Source organism: Muscardinus avellanarius, assembly GCF_963383645.1.
Source record: "Muscardinus avellanarius genome assembly, chromosome: 17".
Taxonomy (NCBI): domain Eukaryota; kingdom Metazoa; phylum Chordata; class Mammalia; order Rodentia; family Gliridae; genus Muscardinus; species Muscardinus avellanarius.
In genome coordinates, this window is record NC_137803.1 from 57,820,617 (window position 1) to 57,838,997 (window position 18,381).

The 18,381-nt window shown below is 42.1% G+C and overlaps 1 protein-coding gene across 16 annotated transcripts in view; it reads right to left on the bottom strand.

Annotated features, from left to right (window-relative positions):
* The window catches only part of DLGAP1 (DLG associated protein 1), a gene marked incomplete at both ends in the record, with an annotated part of 318,043 nt that extends 307,568 nt beyond the window's left edge, over nucleotides 1-10,475 (bottom strand). For 5 of the 16 annotated variants that reach the window (XM_080714553.1, XM_080714562.1, XM_080714559.1 and 2 more), the window contains one exon: nucleotides 4,373-4,465. In XM_080714553.1, the coding sequence (XP_080570679.1) occupies nucleotides 4,373-4,465 (93 nt within the window). Of the gene's footprint in view, nucleotides 1-3,921; nucleotides 4,003-4,372; nucleotides 4,466-9,509 lie in introns of those variants that run through there. The other 11 variants (XM_080714547.1, XM_080714561.1, XM_080714558.1 and 8 more) reach the window with 3 other exon arrangements.
* Between the last annotated feature and the right edge of the window lie 7,906 nt (nucleotides 10,476-18,381).

An 18,381-nucleotide genomic window follows, 5' to 3' on the forward strand; every position in this document is an offset into this window, starting at 1 on the left:
GCTGGATGTCTCTTTTATTAAAGGGGCTAAAACCTGCTTTACCCTCACACCGGGGAAGCAGGATATCCCTGGTAGTCTCCACTAATGGTCTGAGGTAAAGTTCAATATGTAGCTGAGAGAGCAGGGTGATATGTTTTGTACTGAGTTCTATGAAAAATCTGCCTCCCCATGTTATGGGCTTTGTGAAATGACACATTTAAAATGGCTCTGATTTCATCAATCATAGCAAAGGCAGTAAACGTATAGATGTATATTTTAGAGGGAAAGGTGCACAGTGCCTGGCAACAGCAAGTCTTTTTCTTTATTTAGGCCGTCTTTTTTATTGTGTGTGGTACTAGGCATAGAACCCAGGTGCATTCTACCTTAGAGTTACACCCCAGCCCTATGTTTTATTCTTTATTTTGAAACAGGGTCTCACTGAGTTGCGAAGGGCCTCACTAAGTAGCTGGGGCTGTCCTTGAACCACGAGCCTCCTGTCTCAGCCTCCCAAATGCTGGGATTACAAGCGTGCGCTACCATGTCTGACTTATTTAGGTCTTCTTTAATTTTAACAAAATTCATAGTTTTCATAAGAGGTTTGTGTATCTTTGATTAAATTTATTTATTTAATTTTCTTTGGTGCAACAGCGCCAAAACTTGTTTTCTTAATTTTATTTTATGATGTTTCATAGCAAGTATGTATAGAATTGATTTTGATATAATAACTTATATCCTGTAAAGTGCATATATGTGGCCCCATACAGCTGCATATGACATAAAGCAATCCCAACTCCACATCATTAAACTTCGTATACAGGTCTTTAAACATCACAAGCTTATTTCTTTTTGGTGATAAGTTTATTGTTTTTGTGAAACAATGACTAGAAATGAATAACCTAGAACATACCCCACAAGACCAAACCCATGTAAAGAACTCAGTTTGTAAATATAGCTAGAAGTCTCTTTATCTGCCGGTGTGGTGGCTCACACTTGTAATCCCAGCACTTGGGAGGCTGAGACAGGAGGATGGAGGTTTGCGGTCAGCCTCGGCTATTTGGTGAGGCTCTCCGCAACTTGGTGAGACCCTGTTTCAAAATAAAGAATAGCAAATAGGGCTGGGGGTGTAGCTCGGAGGTAGAATGTCTCTGGGTTCCATCCCCAGTACCACACATACACACAAAAGAAGTCTCATTAGCTGAGATATGAAAGTAAGGGCGAAGGGTGCGCACCTGTAAGCCCAGCACATGGAGGCCAAGCCAGTAGCATCACAGGTTTGAGGTCAGCCTTGGGAACTTAGTGACATCCTATCTCAAAATTAAAAATAAAAAAAGGACTGACGTAACTCAGTGGAAGAGCATCCATGGGCTTAATCCTTAGGAGCACAAGAAAGAAAGAAGGAAGGAAGGAAAGAAAGGGCAGAAAAAGAAAGGGAAAAATAAGGGGATACTGCTAAACTTTTGCAAATTAAAAAAAGTCTTAAGTGATGGTCTATATATTCTTACATTTAAAAGATCAGAGAAGCATTAAGTTCTTTTTCTTTTGTCATATGAGTGTTCTCTATATCACAAAAGAATTATAAACAGTAGAAACAAGCGGTTGGTTAAAAGTAGCAAGAGGAGCAGATGACAGGCCATTCCTTGCCTTTACCTCAGTCCATTGCATATAAATGATCAAAGCATTCTTTCTACCACCATCTTTCAATGACAAGCAGAGAGGACTTGGTTGGAGAATAGACTGGCTTAGAAATCATTCCTACTGGGAATCATTCACTGAAAAAAAAATTAGTGTACTTCCCAACTGTGGGTTTAGTCTGAGAATTTAGAAAAACTCTTAAATATGTATTTACTAAAATAGTTGAAAAAAATCTCTGCCCTATACTGTGTTCCGAATGGCAGTTACTTGCCTGCCTGGGGCTGGGAGGGGGCAGGCTAGGTGGTCTTTAGATAATGAGGCCTGGAAGTCGAGTCACGGACGTGTGTATTTTTATCTAAGGGTAAAAGTGTGGGCTCGCATTTTCAGATGAGTAATACAAATCATAATGAAGTCACATATTTTTATTAATAGTGACCTGGTTTTACCTGAAAAGGCAGATCTTTCTTTTTCTCTACTAAACTTCCCTGGCCAATGACAGAAAATGTCTCTTATAAGGTACTATACTTTGAATGACATAAAATTTCAGACTTCAATTTTCTATACCTGTCTATAGGGCAATTCCACACGATTCAACCCTGCATCAATAACTTCTATGGTCATGGACCATTTTTTATGAGAAAGATGATATTAAATTTAATTAAGTGAAAGATTTATTTCACTGAACTCTAAGTTCAAAATATTCCACGGAAAGAGACTGTCACTTTTGAATCTAAAACCAAAATGTGAAAAGCAGAACCCAAGTATAAATCAAGGTCAGCTTAGCAATATCGCATAGTTTTTCACTGACCCCTCAAAGCCCCAAACAAGAGACCCACGTGCTCTACCATTCACAAGTCACTGTGGAAAATCTCACAGTGCCCTGGCCTCAGGTGGGCAAGAGACTGTGGATACATCTTCCTCTTCAGGATTACTTTGAGTTACTGTATTAATTCTCAGTAAAGCAAATTCTCCTCTAAGGAGAATGGAGACCGGAGAAAGCAAGCTAACCGGCTACCAAGAGGTCCAAGGCTAATTTTTCTTTGTTACCCAATGTCAGTTCTTCAATTTGTATACCGAAATTCTGTGAGATCAGCAACTATATGTTACACACAGAAGCCTCTGGCTATAGGTGAGTGCCTTTGGTGTTGCTAAAAATGTCTTTAGTCCAATGAAATTGCTGACCAAGAATAATAAAATTTCTTTAACAACTTCCAAGAAGACTTTCTTATTAATTTTTGATCTTTACTACTACCGAGTCCTTCTGGATCCCTGATTTCTCATAACATTTCACCAATTGTCTTTTTCTCCTTATTATTAACTGGATATGGGCATTAGAGACAATTATAGAGAATCAGAGCAGAAAACACACAGAGGATTACCAGCATTCACTGATTCCACATTCTAAGCTGATCACTGATTCCACATTCTAAGTCAGCACCAGGGAGAAGTAACCTCAGTTTTGAATCAGTGAAGAGGCATCTCTTATAAGACCGGCGAAAAACAGAAAATTGTACGAGCCGAACAGAAGATACATTCAAGGAAACTTGGCATCCTTTAGCTGCTTTATTAAGGCTAAATAAAGTCATTTAAATTCAAAATAAAGTCATCAGTTAAGGTGGTTGATGTGGTGTTAGATAAAGGTAGCAAGGAAACTGCAGAAGCCTAGTCATTAGCAGAATTAACACTTTCATAAATTTCAGGTAAAGTAGTTTAAAAGAAATTAGTATAATTAAAATTACTCTAAGACAAGAGGAAGGAAAAACTCAGCCGGAGAAAGAAAACTCTCACACGGCAAAGGCTGAAATAATCTTGAAACAGGTTTGAAAAATAACTTAAAAAAAAAAAAAATCCCCGGTTTCCTGTTTGCTGTGAGTGCTTCCTAAGTGGTCTTTTGTGAGCTTTTATTTAAACAACAGACAAAGAAAAAAAGAGGAACTTCCCAAATCCCAGCTACCCAGAAATTTAAATTTTGCAAAGAAACACTAAGTCCTTAGATTTTTGTCCAGGAAAACAGCCAATGACATTTTAATCACTACCATATCATGCCTGTTCTCAGCACACAACACTTTATATCATGTCAATTAGTGATTTTATGAAGCCTCTGTAAAGACACGAATTTGTAGGTCTCTCCTTCTTTTCTTATCCTCTGCACAGACATTCGTTTGCTAGCCCTTTCGGTCTTTCTAGCCATTATTTAGAGAAGACAGAAACCGAGAAAATAATATAAACTATCCCCCCTTCCTGCCTCAAAACGACCCCGACCAACAGCACATACTCTTCAAATACAAAGTAAAAAAAAAAGAGTTATACCCAAACCTGGTCAGTCCTTCCGTTTCTTGAAACTTGCACACAAACTGAAGAAACCCACTCAGCCTTAAACAGGTCGATCATTTTGCTCTATTAAAATTTCATCTCGGAGAGCGCTGCCTTTCTCTGTCTCTGTCTTGCTCTCTCTCTGCTCTCTCTCCGTGTCTCTCTCTCTACTTCTACCGGAGAGGAGAGCGTTTGGTTTCCCTTTTCCTGTTTCTGCTGCTGGATGAACGTAAAATACACCATCCGAAGGGATTTTCTTTTTTTCTTCTAGGTTAACAGTTGGAAATCTAAAATCTTGCTCTTCTGAAAGGCTTTATATGCCAGTCACTCAGCACACAACATTTATACAAAGAGGCACAAACAGAACTGAATTCTGCTTTTTAAAAGCAAAAGCAAATCAGCAGCACCCACCCCCACCTATTTTATTTATTTGACTATTAGCACTTACCCTGAGATGTGCCATAAATGTTTTATTCCAAATGTATAAAAGCCAGCCACATCTCAACTGAGAATTAAACAGTTTTAATGTCTTCAAATCCATGTTCCTGCTCCAAACCCTAATACAGACAGTCACTGGCAGCGGTACAATAGTTCTAAACAGCAGACATCTGATTCTTGACATTTAAAAATAACAATATTGGGGAAAAAGTGAGTCTCTTTTAAAATTAACTACAAACAGCTTGTGAGGGAGCACATATCACCAATCGACTGTATTGATTGGAATGTGCAATGATTCCAAGCTATTGGATTTAATTTCTAAGTTAGTGTTGGGAACAGGCTAAACACCTATCACAGACTTCTTATTTTCTACAGAATCACAGTAGTGGTCTACATTAAGTTAACGCTAAGTCACTATTCTACAAATCTAGAATCAGAAAGTTGCCAGTATTTATATTCTATTATTGGTGAATATTAATTTAGCCTTTATTCAATTCAGTTTTGCATCAAATTAGGGACATGGGCATTCCATTGTCAGTCTTATTCCATACCTGCGCCTTCTTGATGGCCCGCACACACACACACACACACACAAGGTCAAACGCACCCATACATTTTGCTACAGAATAAAAGAAATATTAGAATAAGCCTGCATTTATTTCCACTGCCGAACATATTATGGAATTGGACAGATTTGGAGTCAACTGTTAGCTCTCCTACTTACTCTGTTTTCATGGATTGGAAGATATTACAAGGTTGGTAATCCTAGGGGGTCTCCGTTTTGTGTATAAAGTAAAGTGGACAGTAATACTTGGCAAAGCTGTTGTGAGGACTGAATGGCATCTATGTGTTGCTTCCTCTCTCTGCTTCGCCTATGGAGAGAGCAGAGCTCAAGCGTGATCAGTGGAAGAAACTCCAGACTCAGCAGGCAGGTGGGTCCCTTTTGACCCACGATGTTGCTGAGTACTAGCTGTGTGCCCTTGGGCAAGCTACTTAACCTAATTTGATAAATTTAAGTTTCTACATCTGTAAAATACCTCTAGAGTTTTAAAAAAGCAAATTAGATAATGTTTTAAAACCATCTATATTAAGTAGGCATTTATGAAATGAGTCTCAGGCCTCCCAACTCTTGACAATTCCTCTAATTCGTGCTCTAGCATATATAACTTAACGTGTTTAAAAATGTGGACCGAGATCACAGCCTTTTAGAACAAATTCCTCCTTTTATAGCAGGAGAAAGAGACTCAGAGAGCCAAAAGAACGAGGCCATATTACCAGTTAGTGGCAAATATGGGCTAAAACTTCGGTAGAACTTGTTCAACAGTGCTGTGTCTGCGAACTAAACCTTGGGATCTTGATGTTAAACACAATCGTAAGTCCAGCTTCAATATTAGTTCACAATTAAGGAGAGATTACTGAAAAAAAAAAACAACGAAATCCCTCTCTGTTTCTTCAGATTAGAGTCTGTCAATTTTATAAATGAAATTACTGCACAGGAGTCGAATGGGGCTGGATGAACCTATTTTTGAGATGAGGCGGGATGGCAGATCATCTTTCCCTTTCCCGAAGTAAGAAAAAAGCTGAAATGGAATCTCAGGATTTTTTTTTTCCTGCCTCTGTGAATCCCCAGCTCTGTTCCTGGTTCTGCAGAGGTATTCCTTAAGCTCAGCACCCAGCGCAGAAGGAGCGCAGTTCTATCTCCTTACATCAAAATAGAGAATTATATTGAAAGTCTTACATAGAATAAGAACTCAATAAATGTCAATATTTGTTAAATAAGGTGTGAACTGAGAATTCAGTTTGTATTTAAAATGTTGCACTAACATGGTTCGGGGCTAATTATTGCCCAACAGAAAATATTGATTTTTCAACCTTTCAGTACTTTTGGGATACAATCAAAGGTGTTTCAGGTATGAGAGGCAGATTAGCTATTACTCTGGGGAGGAAGGGAAGAAAAATGGGGCTGAGGAAGGCATACGATTGATTGGAATTATTTATTTCTCTAGTTGGGCAACTTTATTTTTTCCTTATACCTTTTTTCAAATACTTTATTTAAAGAATCTGTCTTTTTTTGGGGGTGGGGGGTGTCTGGGGATGGAACCCGGGAGCATTTGACCTCCGAGCTATACCCCCTGCCCTAGTTTTTTTTTTTTTAATTCTTTAATTTGAAACTGGGTCTCACTAAGTTGCGGAGTGCCTCACTAAGTAACTGAGGCTGTCTGTGAACTGTGATCCTCCGGTCTCAGCCTCCCGAATGCTGGGATTACAAGCGTGCGCCACCACGCCTGGCTCAAGAATCTGTCTTAATGAATGTAAATAATTTGAAAATAGAGTGTTCAAATATTTAGGAAATTCAATAATACTAATATACTAAATTTCATAGTTAAATATTGCATTCTCAGCCAGGTGTGGTGGCACATACTTGTAATCCTAGGACTTGGGGGACTGAGATAGAAGGGTCATAGGTTCAAAGACAGCCTAAGAATGTAGCAAGGCTACAGCAACCTAGTGAGCCCCTGTTTCAAATTAACAATGAAAATAAAATAGGGCTGGGGGTGTAACTCGGAGGTAGATTGCCCCCAGGTTCAAGTCCCAGTAACACACACACACACACACACACACACACACACACACACACACACGAAGATTTCATTCTCATTTTACTTTAGTAATATTCTGTTTATTTCAAATATTTTTTTCTCCTTGCTCACCTTTGTCTTTGGCATCAAACAGATCTAAGTCTAAATCATTAAATCATAGTTTTATAATGTCCAGGTCCTGGGGCTTCAGAGCACTTGATATTTTTAAGCCTCAGTTTCCTCTCTTGTGAAAACCGAATTCTTGTGCCTAGCTCTCAGGTACCCCCTATAAAGATGGAAGGAGATAACAAATGTGAAGATGTTTCCCACAGCACCTTGTACATAGCAGGTTTTCAATGAATATTTCTTTCCTTCCTTTTTTCCTCATTCTTCCACTTTTCATCGCTATTTGAGATTTTGACTTCAAAAGGTACAGAAAGAAAAGAAAAATAAGTTCCAGTTGAAAGAACAGAGGCCCTTATGAAAGCATAATGAGAAAGCTTCATTACCTACAAAGTCAGGTAATGCACAGCATCCTTTAATCGGAGGCTTGTCATTTTTCAATCTAATCTCACCCCAATTTATCAAAGTACAGTTCTTTAAAAAATTGTTTTGCTTTTGCCACTAGTCATAAAATTTTCACAAACATTATGTGACTCATTATAGAGCTAACTCCTTCCCTCTTTTCTTCAAAACAAGTATTTTTTTAAAATCAAAATAATATACTTTTAGCCAGGCATGGTGTTGCACATCTGTGATCCCAGTACCTGGGAGGCTGAGACAGCAGTAAGATCACAGTTTCAAGGCTCGTCTTGGCAATTTAGCAAGATCTTTAGTCACTTAGAAAAACCCTGTTTCCAAATAAAAAATAAAATAAAAAAGGGCTGGAGTATAACTCAGAAACAGAATGCCCCTCATTCAATCCCTCAGTACCCAAACCAAACTATTGAAATACTTTACTTTCATGACTGTGTTTATTTTCAGTAGAGTATCGACTTTCAATGGAGAAGATTTATGTGTGTGTTTAGTGGCAGCCCTCACCATGATCATTTCTATGTGTAAGAAACTTGGTTTCCTCTCCACTTCTGCCATATGCTAATAATTTAACCCACCCAGCCTTTGCCTTCCTGTGAGTCTACTTTATTCTACATGGATTAAATAATTTACAAACTATTGTTAATAGCTCTTGATGACTTATTAATGCACGTGACAGTCTTCTAGTAAATTAGGCAACTCAACCTTCTGCAGGAAACACTGAACATATAATTGTATCTTTGCAAAAACTACTGACTTTTCCTTCCACTTTTCACCATTACTTGAGCTTTTGACTTCAGAAAGGTATAAAAGGAAAAATTAGATAGGAAGCTGGTGTCTTCTTCTGAACTTTGGTCACGAGCCCTGTCTGGTACTGTCATCACCCAGGAACGGTCAGCCTGGCACAACCTCATGGCCTGGAGTGGCACTTTCAAAGGAGCCATATTTGTTGGGAGGTATTCAGAGATGGCAAAGAAATGGACCTCTCGGTGAAAGAATTTTTCTTTGCATTTCTTCCCAAATGGAAGTGAAAACAACTATGCCATACTTTTATGGTCTAGGAGAAACACTCTTTTTATGTTTTAAAGATGGGGTAGCAGGAAAGAATAAAGAAAAAAAGATACTTTGAAAACATTTCTTAGGAAAAATTACAATACCGAGGGAAGAAAGGAGAAAAGAAAAATATCCCCACACCAGCCTCCCAACATTTTTATCCAGGTGGAATCTGGTTTAAGTGAGCTGGAAGCACAAGAGAAAAACAAAGGGAGCGTGGAAGGGGAAGAGCAGCCTGCCTGGGTCTGTATGTGTGTGGGATGGACTCACTGACACTAATTGCATTTTATTGAACTGATGCTCCCCCCTGTCCTCCTCTTCTCTGTTGTCCTGGGCCTCTGCAGCTGTGCTTGTCAGCTCCCTCCACGTGCTCCATTTCCACCCACTCAGGGCATCACCCTGGGGGTGGAGGTTGGTGGGGATGTGTTAAGTCTTGGTGATGGCGAAGACCATTGCAATAGCGAAGATATAGGTCGATATTTCTGAATTAATATCTTCAGCCAGGCATAATTTTACAGCAACAACAATAAAAACAAAAGCAAAATCCTTCCAAGACAAACACACAACAACAACAAGAAAAAGTCCCAGATAAGTAGTCTATTTCAACTCTTTAAAAATTTCAGAAGATCATTGTTTACTTTTGAAAATAGGTGGGTTTAGACTCCCTTTTTTTCCTCCTCCTCATCTTATGATCCCTCAGACAAGAGGAACCCGAGACAGGAATAGCTCCCTGCCTCTGTGTAGGAGTGCTTCTGAAAGCACTATAGCTAGTCTCCTAAGATATCTGGATAAAGCTGGTGGCGTGGTCTTCCTTGCACTTCCCTGGCTTCGCCACTGAAATGGTAAATAATCTTCTCAAGCTCATATAGACGGTTCATAGTAGATACAGGACTAGTACCCAGGAGAAAAGACCACATAATTGAGTGAGGAATGACCGCCAAGCGCCCATCACTAGACAAAAAAAAAAAAAAAAAATGGTACCTGCAGGTACTGGCGGGAGCGTTCTTGCTGACACGACTCGGACTTCACCAGGGCCTGGTCCACGTTCACCGAAGCTTTCTGGTAAACCTCGCGGGCACGGCTCACCGTGAGCGTGGACGACCAGGCGCTCTTCTGCAGGAGCGGGGCATCCAGGCTGACGGGCAGGTTGGCACAGGTGGAGCATTTGACGTCGTTGTTGCTCCGGGAGGCCTTCACTGCCTGCTCGCTGATGGTGTTGTAGGCCTCCATGAAGTACTGGGAGGCCGGGCGGTCGGGGCACCTGCCCACAGTCATCACGCCCGAGGGCGCGTGGTACAGACACATGTCGCCGTCGAGGTTGTCGTCGGAGCTCCACCAGCCGGGGGAGGTGGGCGAGGCGCTGGAGCGGGCCTTGGGCTCGGCGCGCCGCTCCTTGCTCTTGCTGCGCTTGCCGCACCGCGCGGCCTGCGTCTCGTCGGGGCTGGCCTTGCCTCCGTTGACGCTGCCCTTGGCCGGGCCCTCCAGGGAGTGCGACTTGGTGAAGAGCTTCTGCACCGAGTGCACCAGGTGCCGGATGCGGCCGGGGCTGTCGCTGCGGTGCTCCACGGCGGTGCGCTTGTACTGCAGCGTGTGGTAGCCATCCCGGTTGAGGGGCAGCTGCCTCTCGAACTGGTCCAGCAGGTTGGCGGGGATGCGGTTGGCCTTGGTGGCCAGCGCGCGGGGCACCAGGGAGCACTCCTCCTTCAGCTCCTGCTGCGAGGTGTAGTGCCTGCGCGGGAAGGTGCCGCTGGCCACCGGGTCGCCGAAGGGGCCCACGCACTCGGCCTGGAAGGAGTTGCGCTGGGTGTAGTAAGGGTGGTCTGCAGGGTGGTGCCTCACCGGGCTCAGCAGGTACGGCTTCCGGCCAGCGTGGTGGGACAGCGAGTCACAGGCCGAGTCGCAGGCGATCGCGTGGGGATGGCTGCGGCTGCCCGATAACCCTTTCATTGCTGTTTGGAAGCGACTGCTGGGGTCATGGGCACCCCGTCGTTAAGTTCCGGACCCGTGGTGGGCAAAGACCTGAGAACACGAAGAACAAGACAGGGGGGAGATGGTTAGCACTTCCCTTGAGACGGATTCGTGGCTCTCTTTGAGGCTGCTGTTTGCGCTGTGTTGGGTTTCCCGGCAGAAAATGTATCAGCGTCTCCAAAAACAGTTCTAATGCGTTGTTGGAAAAACTCTTTCACCTCCGTTGGGAGGGAAACCTCCCTCCACGGCCAGAATCTAAAGACGGTAGGGTGGAAATCTAGTAAAATGAGGGAAGGACACCATCAATGCTAATCGCTTTAAACCGCCTCTCCCCATCATTCCGATATGACTCAATGTATCTTTCCCCCGTGCCTCTCTGGTGTTAGTCTTGAATCTATGTTAGTCATAAAGGGAAGCATGCCCAAAGGACTGGCTCCTTTGGGAAGCCTTTGCTGATCCCCCTGGCAGAGGCAGTTATTTCATCTTGGGCTATCATAACACCCAACGCACACTCCTCGGAACACACACAGTTGTTTCTGTTTCTTCTTCTAGGCCATTCCGTGCAGCCTGGCTTACCTCCTAGTCACCTTTACACCCCTTACTTAGCGCCAAGTCATCCCTGAAAGCACACAGTAAATACTCCATAAATGGGAACAGAAGTGTGAGTGAAAGAACCCAGCATGAAGAGAAGCTAGTGCCACCTTAACTCTTTAGGATGTATCTCCATGTGTCTGTCGGGAATTCTGTGGGGACAATTTTAACGTGCCCGCCATCAGCCAGGTTAATCAGAGTTGAAAGAAGTAAGGCTGTGGCGAGTAAATCAAGGATGCAGAGAAAGTCTGCACCTCTATTTTGTCATCTGAGGGTCAAGAGCATCCCCTAAACAGAAAATCAGATGAAGAATAAATAAACTTAAATTGTCTAATTTGAGCTCTTCCTGGTTGCTAAAAAGCCTGGGCCCCAGCTGACGTGCTCCTGGGAGGCGGCAGCCTCGAGGAGGCGGGGCCTCGTGGGAGGAAGTTAGGCCACTGGGGGCGTGCCCTTGAAAGGATATTGGAACCTTGGCTCCTGCTTATCTTTCATTCTTACTACTTCCTGGCAGCCATAAAGGGAATAGCTTTCTTCTAGCACATGCTTCTGCCGTGATGTACTGTCCCAGCACAGGACCAAAGCAACAGAGTTAAGCAATGATGAACTAGGATCTCTGAAACAGTGAGTCAAAATAAACCCTTTCCATGCCCAGGAGTGGTGGTGCCCACTTGGAATCCCAGCATTCGGAAGGCGGAGACTGGAGGATCGCGGTTTGCGGACGGCCTCAGCTACTTAGTGAGGCCCTTTGCAACTCAGTGAGACCCTACTTCAAAAATAAAAGGACTAAAAAATAGGGCTGGGGGTGTGGTTTAGAGGTAGAATACCCTTGGGTTCCATCACCAGTACCACAAAATAAATAAATAAATAAGCCCTTTTCCTTATTAAGTTGCTTTTCTCGGATATTTCATCATAGTGACAGAAAGCTGACTAGCACATGGCTTAAGGTTTCTGCCTATATATTCTCAAGTGATAGCAAAATAGCTAAAGGTCCTTGGAAAGTTCTGAGTGAAGAACTCTGGGCCTAATGTTCAGCTGGGCCAGAAGGAGAAGTCATTCTGCAGAACTGTGTGGTGAGTACGCATGGCGAGTTCTTTTCCAAGCTCAGGTCTTCCCCAAGCTTTAACGAAAAGAGACTGCTTTTATCCCAAGGCAGAATATACTGTTTTGAGTCAAACAAAGTGTTTTATTTAGGAGCCGGCTGAGGCCTGGCTGACAACCTGGTACTTTTCAAAGTTTTCTACAATACAAAAGTTGTTGACTTCCGGGAAGATGGCGACGGAGAAAAGCGGGGCTTACGAGCCCCGCTAACAACCAATCTCTACTACCACAAAATCAGCGCCTTTCATAGCCAGAAAACACCATCAGCAGAGAAACAAAAAAGGTCAATACAAGGGACAGAGAAAAAGAGGGCTGAAAAAATGAGACACCAGAAAGAAACCAGACCGCAGTGCTGCAGCTGGAGCCGTGGTGCGGAGCTGCGCGGACACCATCTTTCCTTCCAGCACCAGGCTCCAGAGAGGAGGGGAACTCAGAATGGAGCTCAGAGCAAGAGAGGAGATATGCTGGCCTCATGCCCGAGGACGCGGCAGCAGCGCCATACTGCCGGCAGCAGCGGCGACTTCACTGGACGGCTCCAGACCAATGCACTCAACAGCCCACCAGGCTCCAGAGAGGAGCGGCCGACAGTGAGCCGAGGTGAGCTGCTGCGGAACAGCCGGGCGGGATTCGGCAGATTTTTCGGCGCAGGGAGTGTCTAAAGCTCCCAGGGGCTGGGCTCAGCGCACCCTGCAGAGACTCAGAGCGGAGCTCAAAAACAGAGAAGAAATATGCCAGCCTCATGGCAGAGGGCGTGGCAGTGGAGCCATATTGCCACCGGGGCGGCAGCAGCGAATTCACCAAGTCCACTACAGCTCCATCGGCGCACTCAACAACTGAGTCAAATTGCGGCCCCTAGAGGAAAAATCCCAGTACTGACTCCCAGGGACTTGACCCAGTGGGGGAGTGGCGGTGGCAGAGATATCACATTATAGTCACAACTCCATGCAGGAGAATGCCCAGTCTGGCACCCCCCATGGTCTAAAGCAGTCTCGATTAACTCCCTGGGTCTGAGACTTTGTGATACAACACAGTAAAGGAGTAGTGACTGAGATACCACAGACTCGAGATCCAGAGCACCTTAAGCGAAGTCATAGTGGCCCAGGGAAGAACCCAGAGAAGGCACACACTTTCGAATTCATGGGAAAGAGAAATAACAATGGAGCAGTGAATGCCCACAACCCCACAACATCAGAACCCGATAAAACAGAAAATCAGAGATTTCTAGAAGATCAAATCAGGAAAATAACTGCAGAAATAATAGAGGTGTTTCAAAAAGAATTCAGAGAGAGCCAAAAAGAGATAAAGGATGTAATCAATGAAGTAAAGGCCTCAATTCAAAGTATAAACAACTGATTAGACCACATGGAGAATAGAATCTCACTCCTAGAAGATGATCACTCCAACAATGAACGCATAGTTTCTAATTTAGAAAAAAAAATCTGACAGCAGGAATCTGACATTGAAGAAATATGGGCCCATTTTAAGAGAGCTAACCTAAGAATAATTGGAATAGAGGAGGGAAAAGAAAGTGAAACCAAAGGGATCAACAATCTCTTCAAGGAAGTAATAGCAGAAAATTTTCCAAACATAGAGCAAGAGGTTGCTACACAGGTCCAGGAAACTTATAGAACCCCCTTTAGACAGGATCGGAGAAGAGAATCCCCACGCCACATAATTGTCAAAATGACTAATGTGAAAGCCAAGCAGAGAATCTTAAAGGCAACAAAAACAAAGGGCCAAGTGACATTCAGAGGCAAACCAATTAGATCACTCCAGACTTCCCAAACCAAGTCATGAGAGCCAGAAGGGCTTGGAGTAACATATTCCTAACTCTGAAAGAAAACAACTTCCAGCCAAAAATTTCCTACCCAGCAAAACTTTCTATCAAATTAGATGGGGAAATAAGAAGCTTCCATGACAAACAGAAACTGAAGGAATTTATGTCTTCAAAACCAGCGCTAGAGAAAATACTCAAAGAGATTAACTACAAAGAAGAAATAGGTAACACACACCAGAACCAGAGAAACAAGATTTTCCATCCAACAGACAACTAAGATAGGTTATCTGTGGAGATTCATTATTTATGTTAGTCTTTTACCTATCTCTAAATTGTATTGTTTGTTTTATTGTTGCTAATTTTTAGGATTTCTAGTTGGAATATTAATATACCTTCAGATATAGCATTTGGAAATATTTTATCCCATTCTATCAGTAACTTTTAACTCTGTTTACATTGTCTTTGGATATACAATATTTTTTTATTTTCTAGGGAGTTTGTTTACCCTTCTGTTTCCTGTGCCATTGAAATCATATCCAAGAAAACATTGCCAATTTCAATGTCATGAGGTTTTTTAACCCAGATTTTCTTCTAAAAGTTTATAGTCTTAAGATTTATGTTTAGGTCTTTTATCTATTTTGAGTTAATATTTGTATATGATGGTAGGTAAGGGTCCAATTTTATTCTTCTTCATGTAATTATTATTTTTCAACAATATTTAGTTAAAAGATTATTATTTCCTCCACCAAATGTCTGTTGAAACCTTGTCAAAAATAACTTGACAATATATGGAAGAATTTATCTCTAGGCTTTTATTTAACTCCAATGGTTTATATATCTGCCTTTATAACAATACTACACTGTTTCAATTATTGTAGCTTTATATGGTTTGAAATCAGAAAATATACATCTTCTAGCTTTGTTCTTTTTCGAGATCGTTTTGTGTATCTAGAGTTCATATTCCATATTAGTATAGATTTTCTCTGAAAAATAAATAAATAAATAAATGTGTGATAGTTTCACCTAAAAAAAAAGAAAAAAAATACTCTCTGGTATGTAAGAAAGCAAAAAGAAATATTGAAATGTTATCTTTAAGTCATCAAAAGCTTGGAATCAGACAAATGAAACTGTTATGTGAGATTATCATTGTTAATTTTGGATAAATTGCTATAATACTAGATATCAACTACTAAGCCAAGCATGGGAAGGAGGGATGAGGAGGGAACGGGGTGGGGATTGGGCAGGGGCTGACTGGGCGATGTGTGCATGTATGTCTACAAAAGTTTTTTTTATACCATTATGATGTATGAATACAGTGCACCAATAAAAAAAATAAAAATTAAAAAAAGTCATTTTAAGAGTTGTCCTGAAAAGCCAAAGCATGATTTTCCAAAATTATCACAAATTTGCCATTTCAGATATTCACGGAGGGAGAAATAATTGGCTAATTAATAAAGAAAACAAAATAAAATACTGAAGAATGTGGACTCTGGGGGGTCAGTTCTTGTCTTTCCAAGGACATACTGCATCTGTGGGCTTTCAACAGCATAGACAATCCTCTCTGAATCTTCTTTCTGTCTTCTGCCTCTCACTCTTTGGATTAATAGTTTAGGACAGGCTGGGGGTGGTGATGCATGCCTGTAATACCAGTACTTGGGAACCTGAGGCAGGAGGATCATAAATTTGAGGTTAGTCTCAGCAACTTAGTGAAATCCTGTCTCAAAAAAAAAAAAAAATCAAAAGGACTAGGGGTGTCAATCAGTGGTAGAATGTGCTGGGATCAATCCCCAATGCTGAAAAAAATACTTTAGGACAACCGATATGAGATTTTAATCTCTGGAGTCTTTTGAAATTGGTTAATCTACTAAATTATGAGTTTCTTGAGGGCAGGGGCTCTCTTTTATCTACCCAGGGCCTAGCACAGTGCCACCCCTTTCAACAGTGATAACACTGGGAAGTACTTATTCAGTGAAAATGCCTTAATGCAGAATCTCCCAAAGTGGTCCATGAATTATAGATCTAAACTGCAGAAGAGTATTTGGATGTGGTACTTACTAATGAAGATGTGAACAGCATTTTATGTATTATGGTGCTACCTGAGGACAACCAGAACAAGTGAAGAGTCTTTTGTAAGGCCAGTGATGGTGAACTAAGCTCAGTGACATCAATAATGACAATTTCTGTGAGTTAGGCAGACACAGTATGATATTTACCAAAATTTAAATGGGCTGTTTTCAGCAGAGTGACAAATATTTATACTTTCTAAGAGAGTAGCAAGTATAAAATAAGGATAAGTATGTTATCTTGCTTCCTTCTTTACTTAATATTTATAAGGGATGTTGAGATTCTGATCCTTGTTTTCTATTATGTGGGTAAATAAGGTCATAAAATAACAGTAAATAAGCATTAATTTGTGTGTGTGTGTGTGTGTGTGTGTGTGTGTGTGTGTGTGTGTGTGTTACCAGCGATTGAACCAACTGAATCGGGGATTCTGCCTCTGAGCTACACCCCCAGCCTTACTTATTTCTATTGTTTGGAATAGAATTTTGATGAGTTACTGAGGGCCTAAGTTGCTGAGACTGGTTTTGATCCACATGTCTTTGGCCCCCCAAGTACTGGGATTATAGGACTGGACCACCATGTATAGTCCATAAAGATGTTTTTTGAGGTGCTGGAGGTCAAACCCAGGGCCATTCTACCTCCGAGCTACACCCCCAGCCCTATTTTTTATTCTTTATTTTGAAACAGGCTCTCACTAAGTTGTGAAGGGCCTCACTAAGTAGCTGAGGCTGACCTCAAACCCAGCTCCCGCCCCGTCTCAGCCTCTCAAATGCTGGGATTACAAGCATGCGCCGCCAGGCTTGGCTTGCCTTACTATTTTTTATTGTAATGTTTTTATTGGTGCATAATAATTATACAGAATAGCAGGTTTCATTGCCTTGCTCTTAAAGTCCTTTTACAGACCATTCATCTCCATCACTTATTATATAAATGGCAACCATGGAGGCCACTGGCTCTCACCTGTGTGACCAACAATGTCACTAGAAGGCATTAACTAAGCATCCCTCCTGTGACAGTCCAGGAATAGGCATCTTCACGTGACAGACCACCACAAAGATGACCAAATGCATATCAAGCCCCTCCTGGCCAAAGGGCTTAGGATGTGTTCCTAGAGACATGATCTAGCCATGAAAAAATCTAAGAGTGATTCTCCCAATTCTATGCATTCTTGGAAAAGAAAAATGCTAGTTCCTGAATTAGATTTCATTTAGCTATGACAGTTTCTGAAAATAGAAAGGGAGATTGCCTTTTATGTCTTGCTCTCTGGGCAAGGATGCAGAGCGTGGTCAACATGCCTTCACGAGGGTTTCTATGACTACAGTGATTATCTCTATTTTTTTTTCTGGTTTGCTATGACTTCAAAATGATGCTTTGTTGTGCTTCGAAGTTGAATTTTTCCACCAGATCATATGTCCTGATGTTTGCCTTGCAGAATCTGCTGACTATTGGTGACCACGAGACGCGCTCCAGTGTGAGATGCCCACTGTTTTGAGAGTCCCCGCACCTGGAGCAGAAGTGTTTCTGTGCAGATGATGACTAAAGCAAGAATGATTAAGCACTGGAAAAGAATCCTCAAGGCAGGTAATTTATTAGACCCAAGGAAACAAACCAGCTACACTTCAGAAGATGCTGACAGGAAGAAAGTAGCCTTGTAAAGCTGGCGAGTCCTTCTTTCATTTTGATTTCTTTGCATGTCTTTATTTAGAGCTGCTGTTCTTGATTTTTCTTTTACATGTGAGGGAAGAGTCAACTGAAGGCCCTTTCCTGTCATATTCAGTGCGGACTGACAGGCAAGCAACCACAGCTGGCTTTGGGAAGAGGAGGGAGGTGGCCTCTGCCCAGGAGAGCAGGGCTCACTGTGTTCTTTGGAAGATGGTGGAAAGAGGGACTCTCCAACCATCATTTCAGGGACAAGCCACCTTTTTGGCTTCCCTCCATCTACTTGCGACCTGCTCATGTCAAGTTATCACGTTCAACTGAAGAGAAAGGATTCTCTTATCAAAAAGTACAACAGAGTCCCTGAATAATGACTACGTTTCCCAGTCTCCCTAAATGTGCGGAGGTGACTCATTCTGACTAATGGAATAGAATTGGAAATGGCCATGTGCAATTTTGGGAAAAGAGCTCTGCAGCAAAGGGCATATCCTCCTTCAGCCCTTCCCAGAAGGCAATGCAGACTTGCGGTCTAGGGGCCAGTGCAGGGATCTGGTCTCAGGAGGTAGAAGCTCCAGTGTGAGGATGAACAAAACACAAGATAAAGGTGCTGGTCAATCTGGAATGAAGTATGGACCGGGCACAGGTGCTCCTATGTTGTGTTTATAGGTGAGGAAACAGACTCTGTTTTGTTTATACCACAGC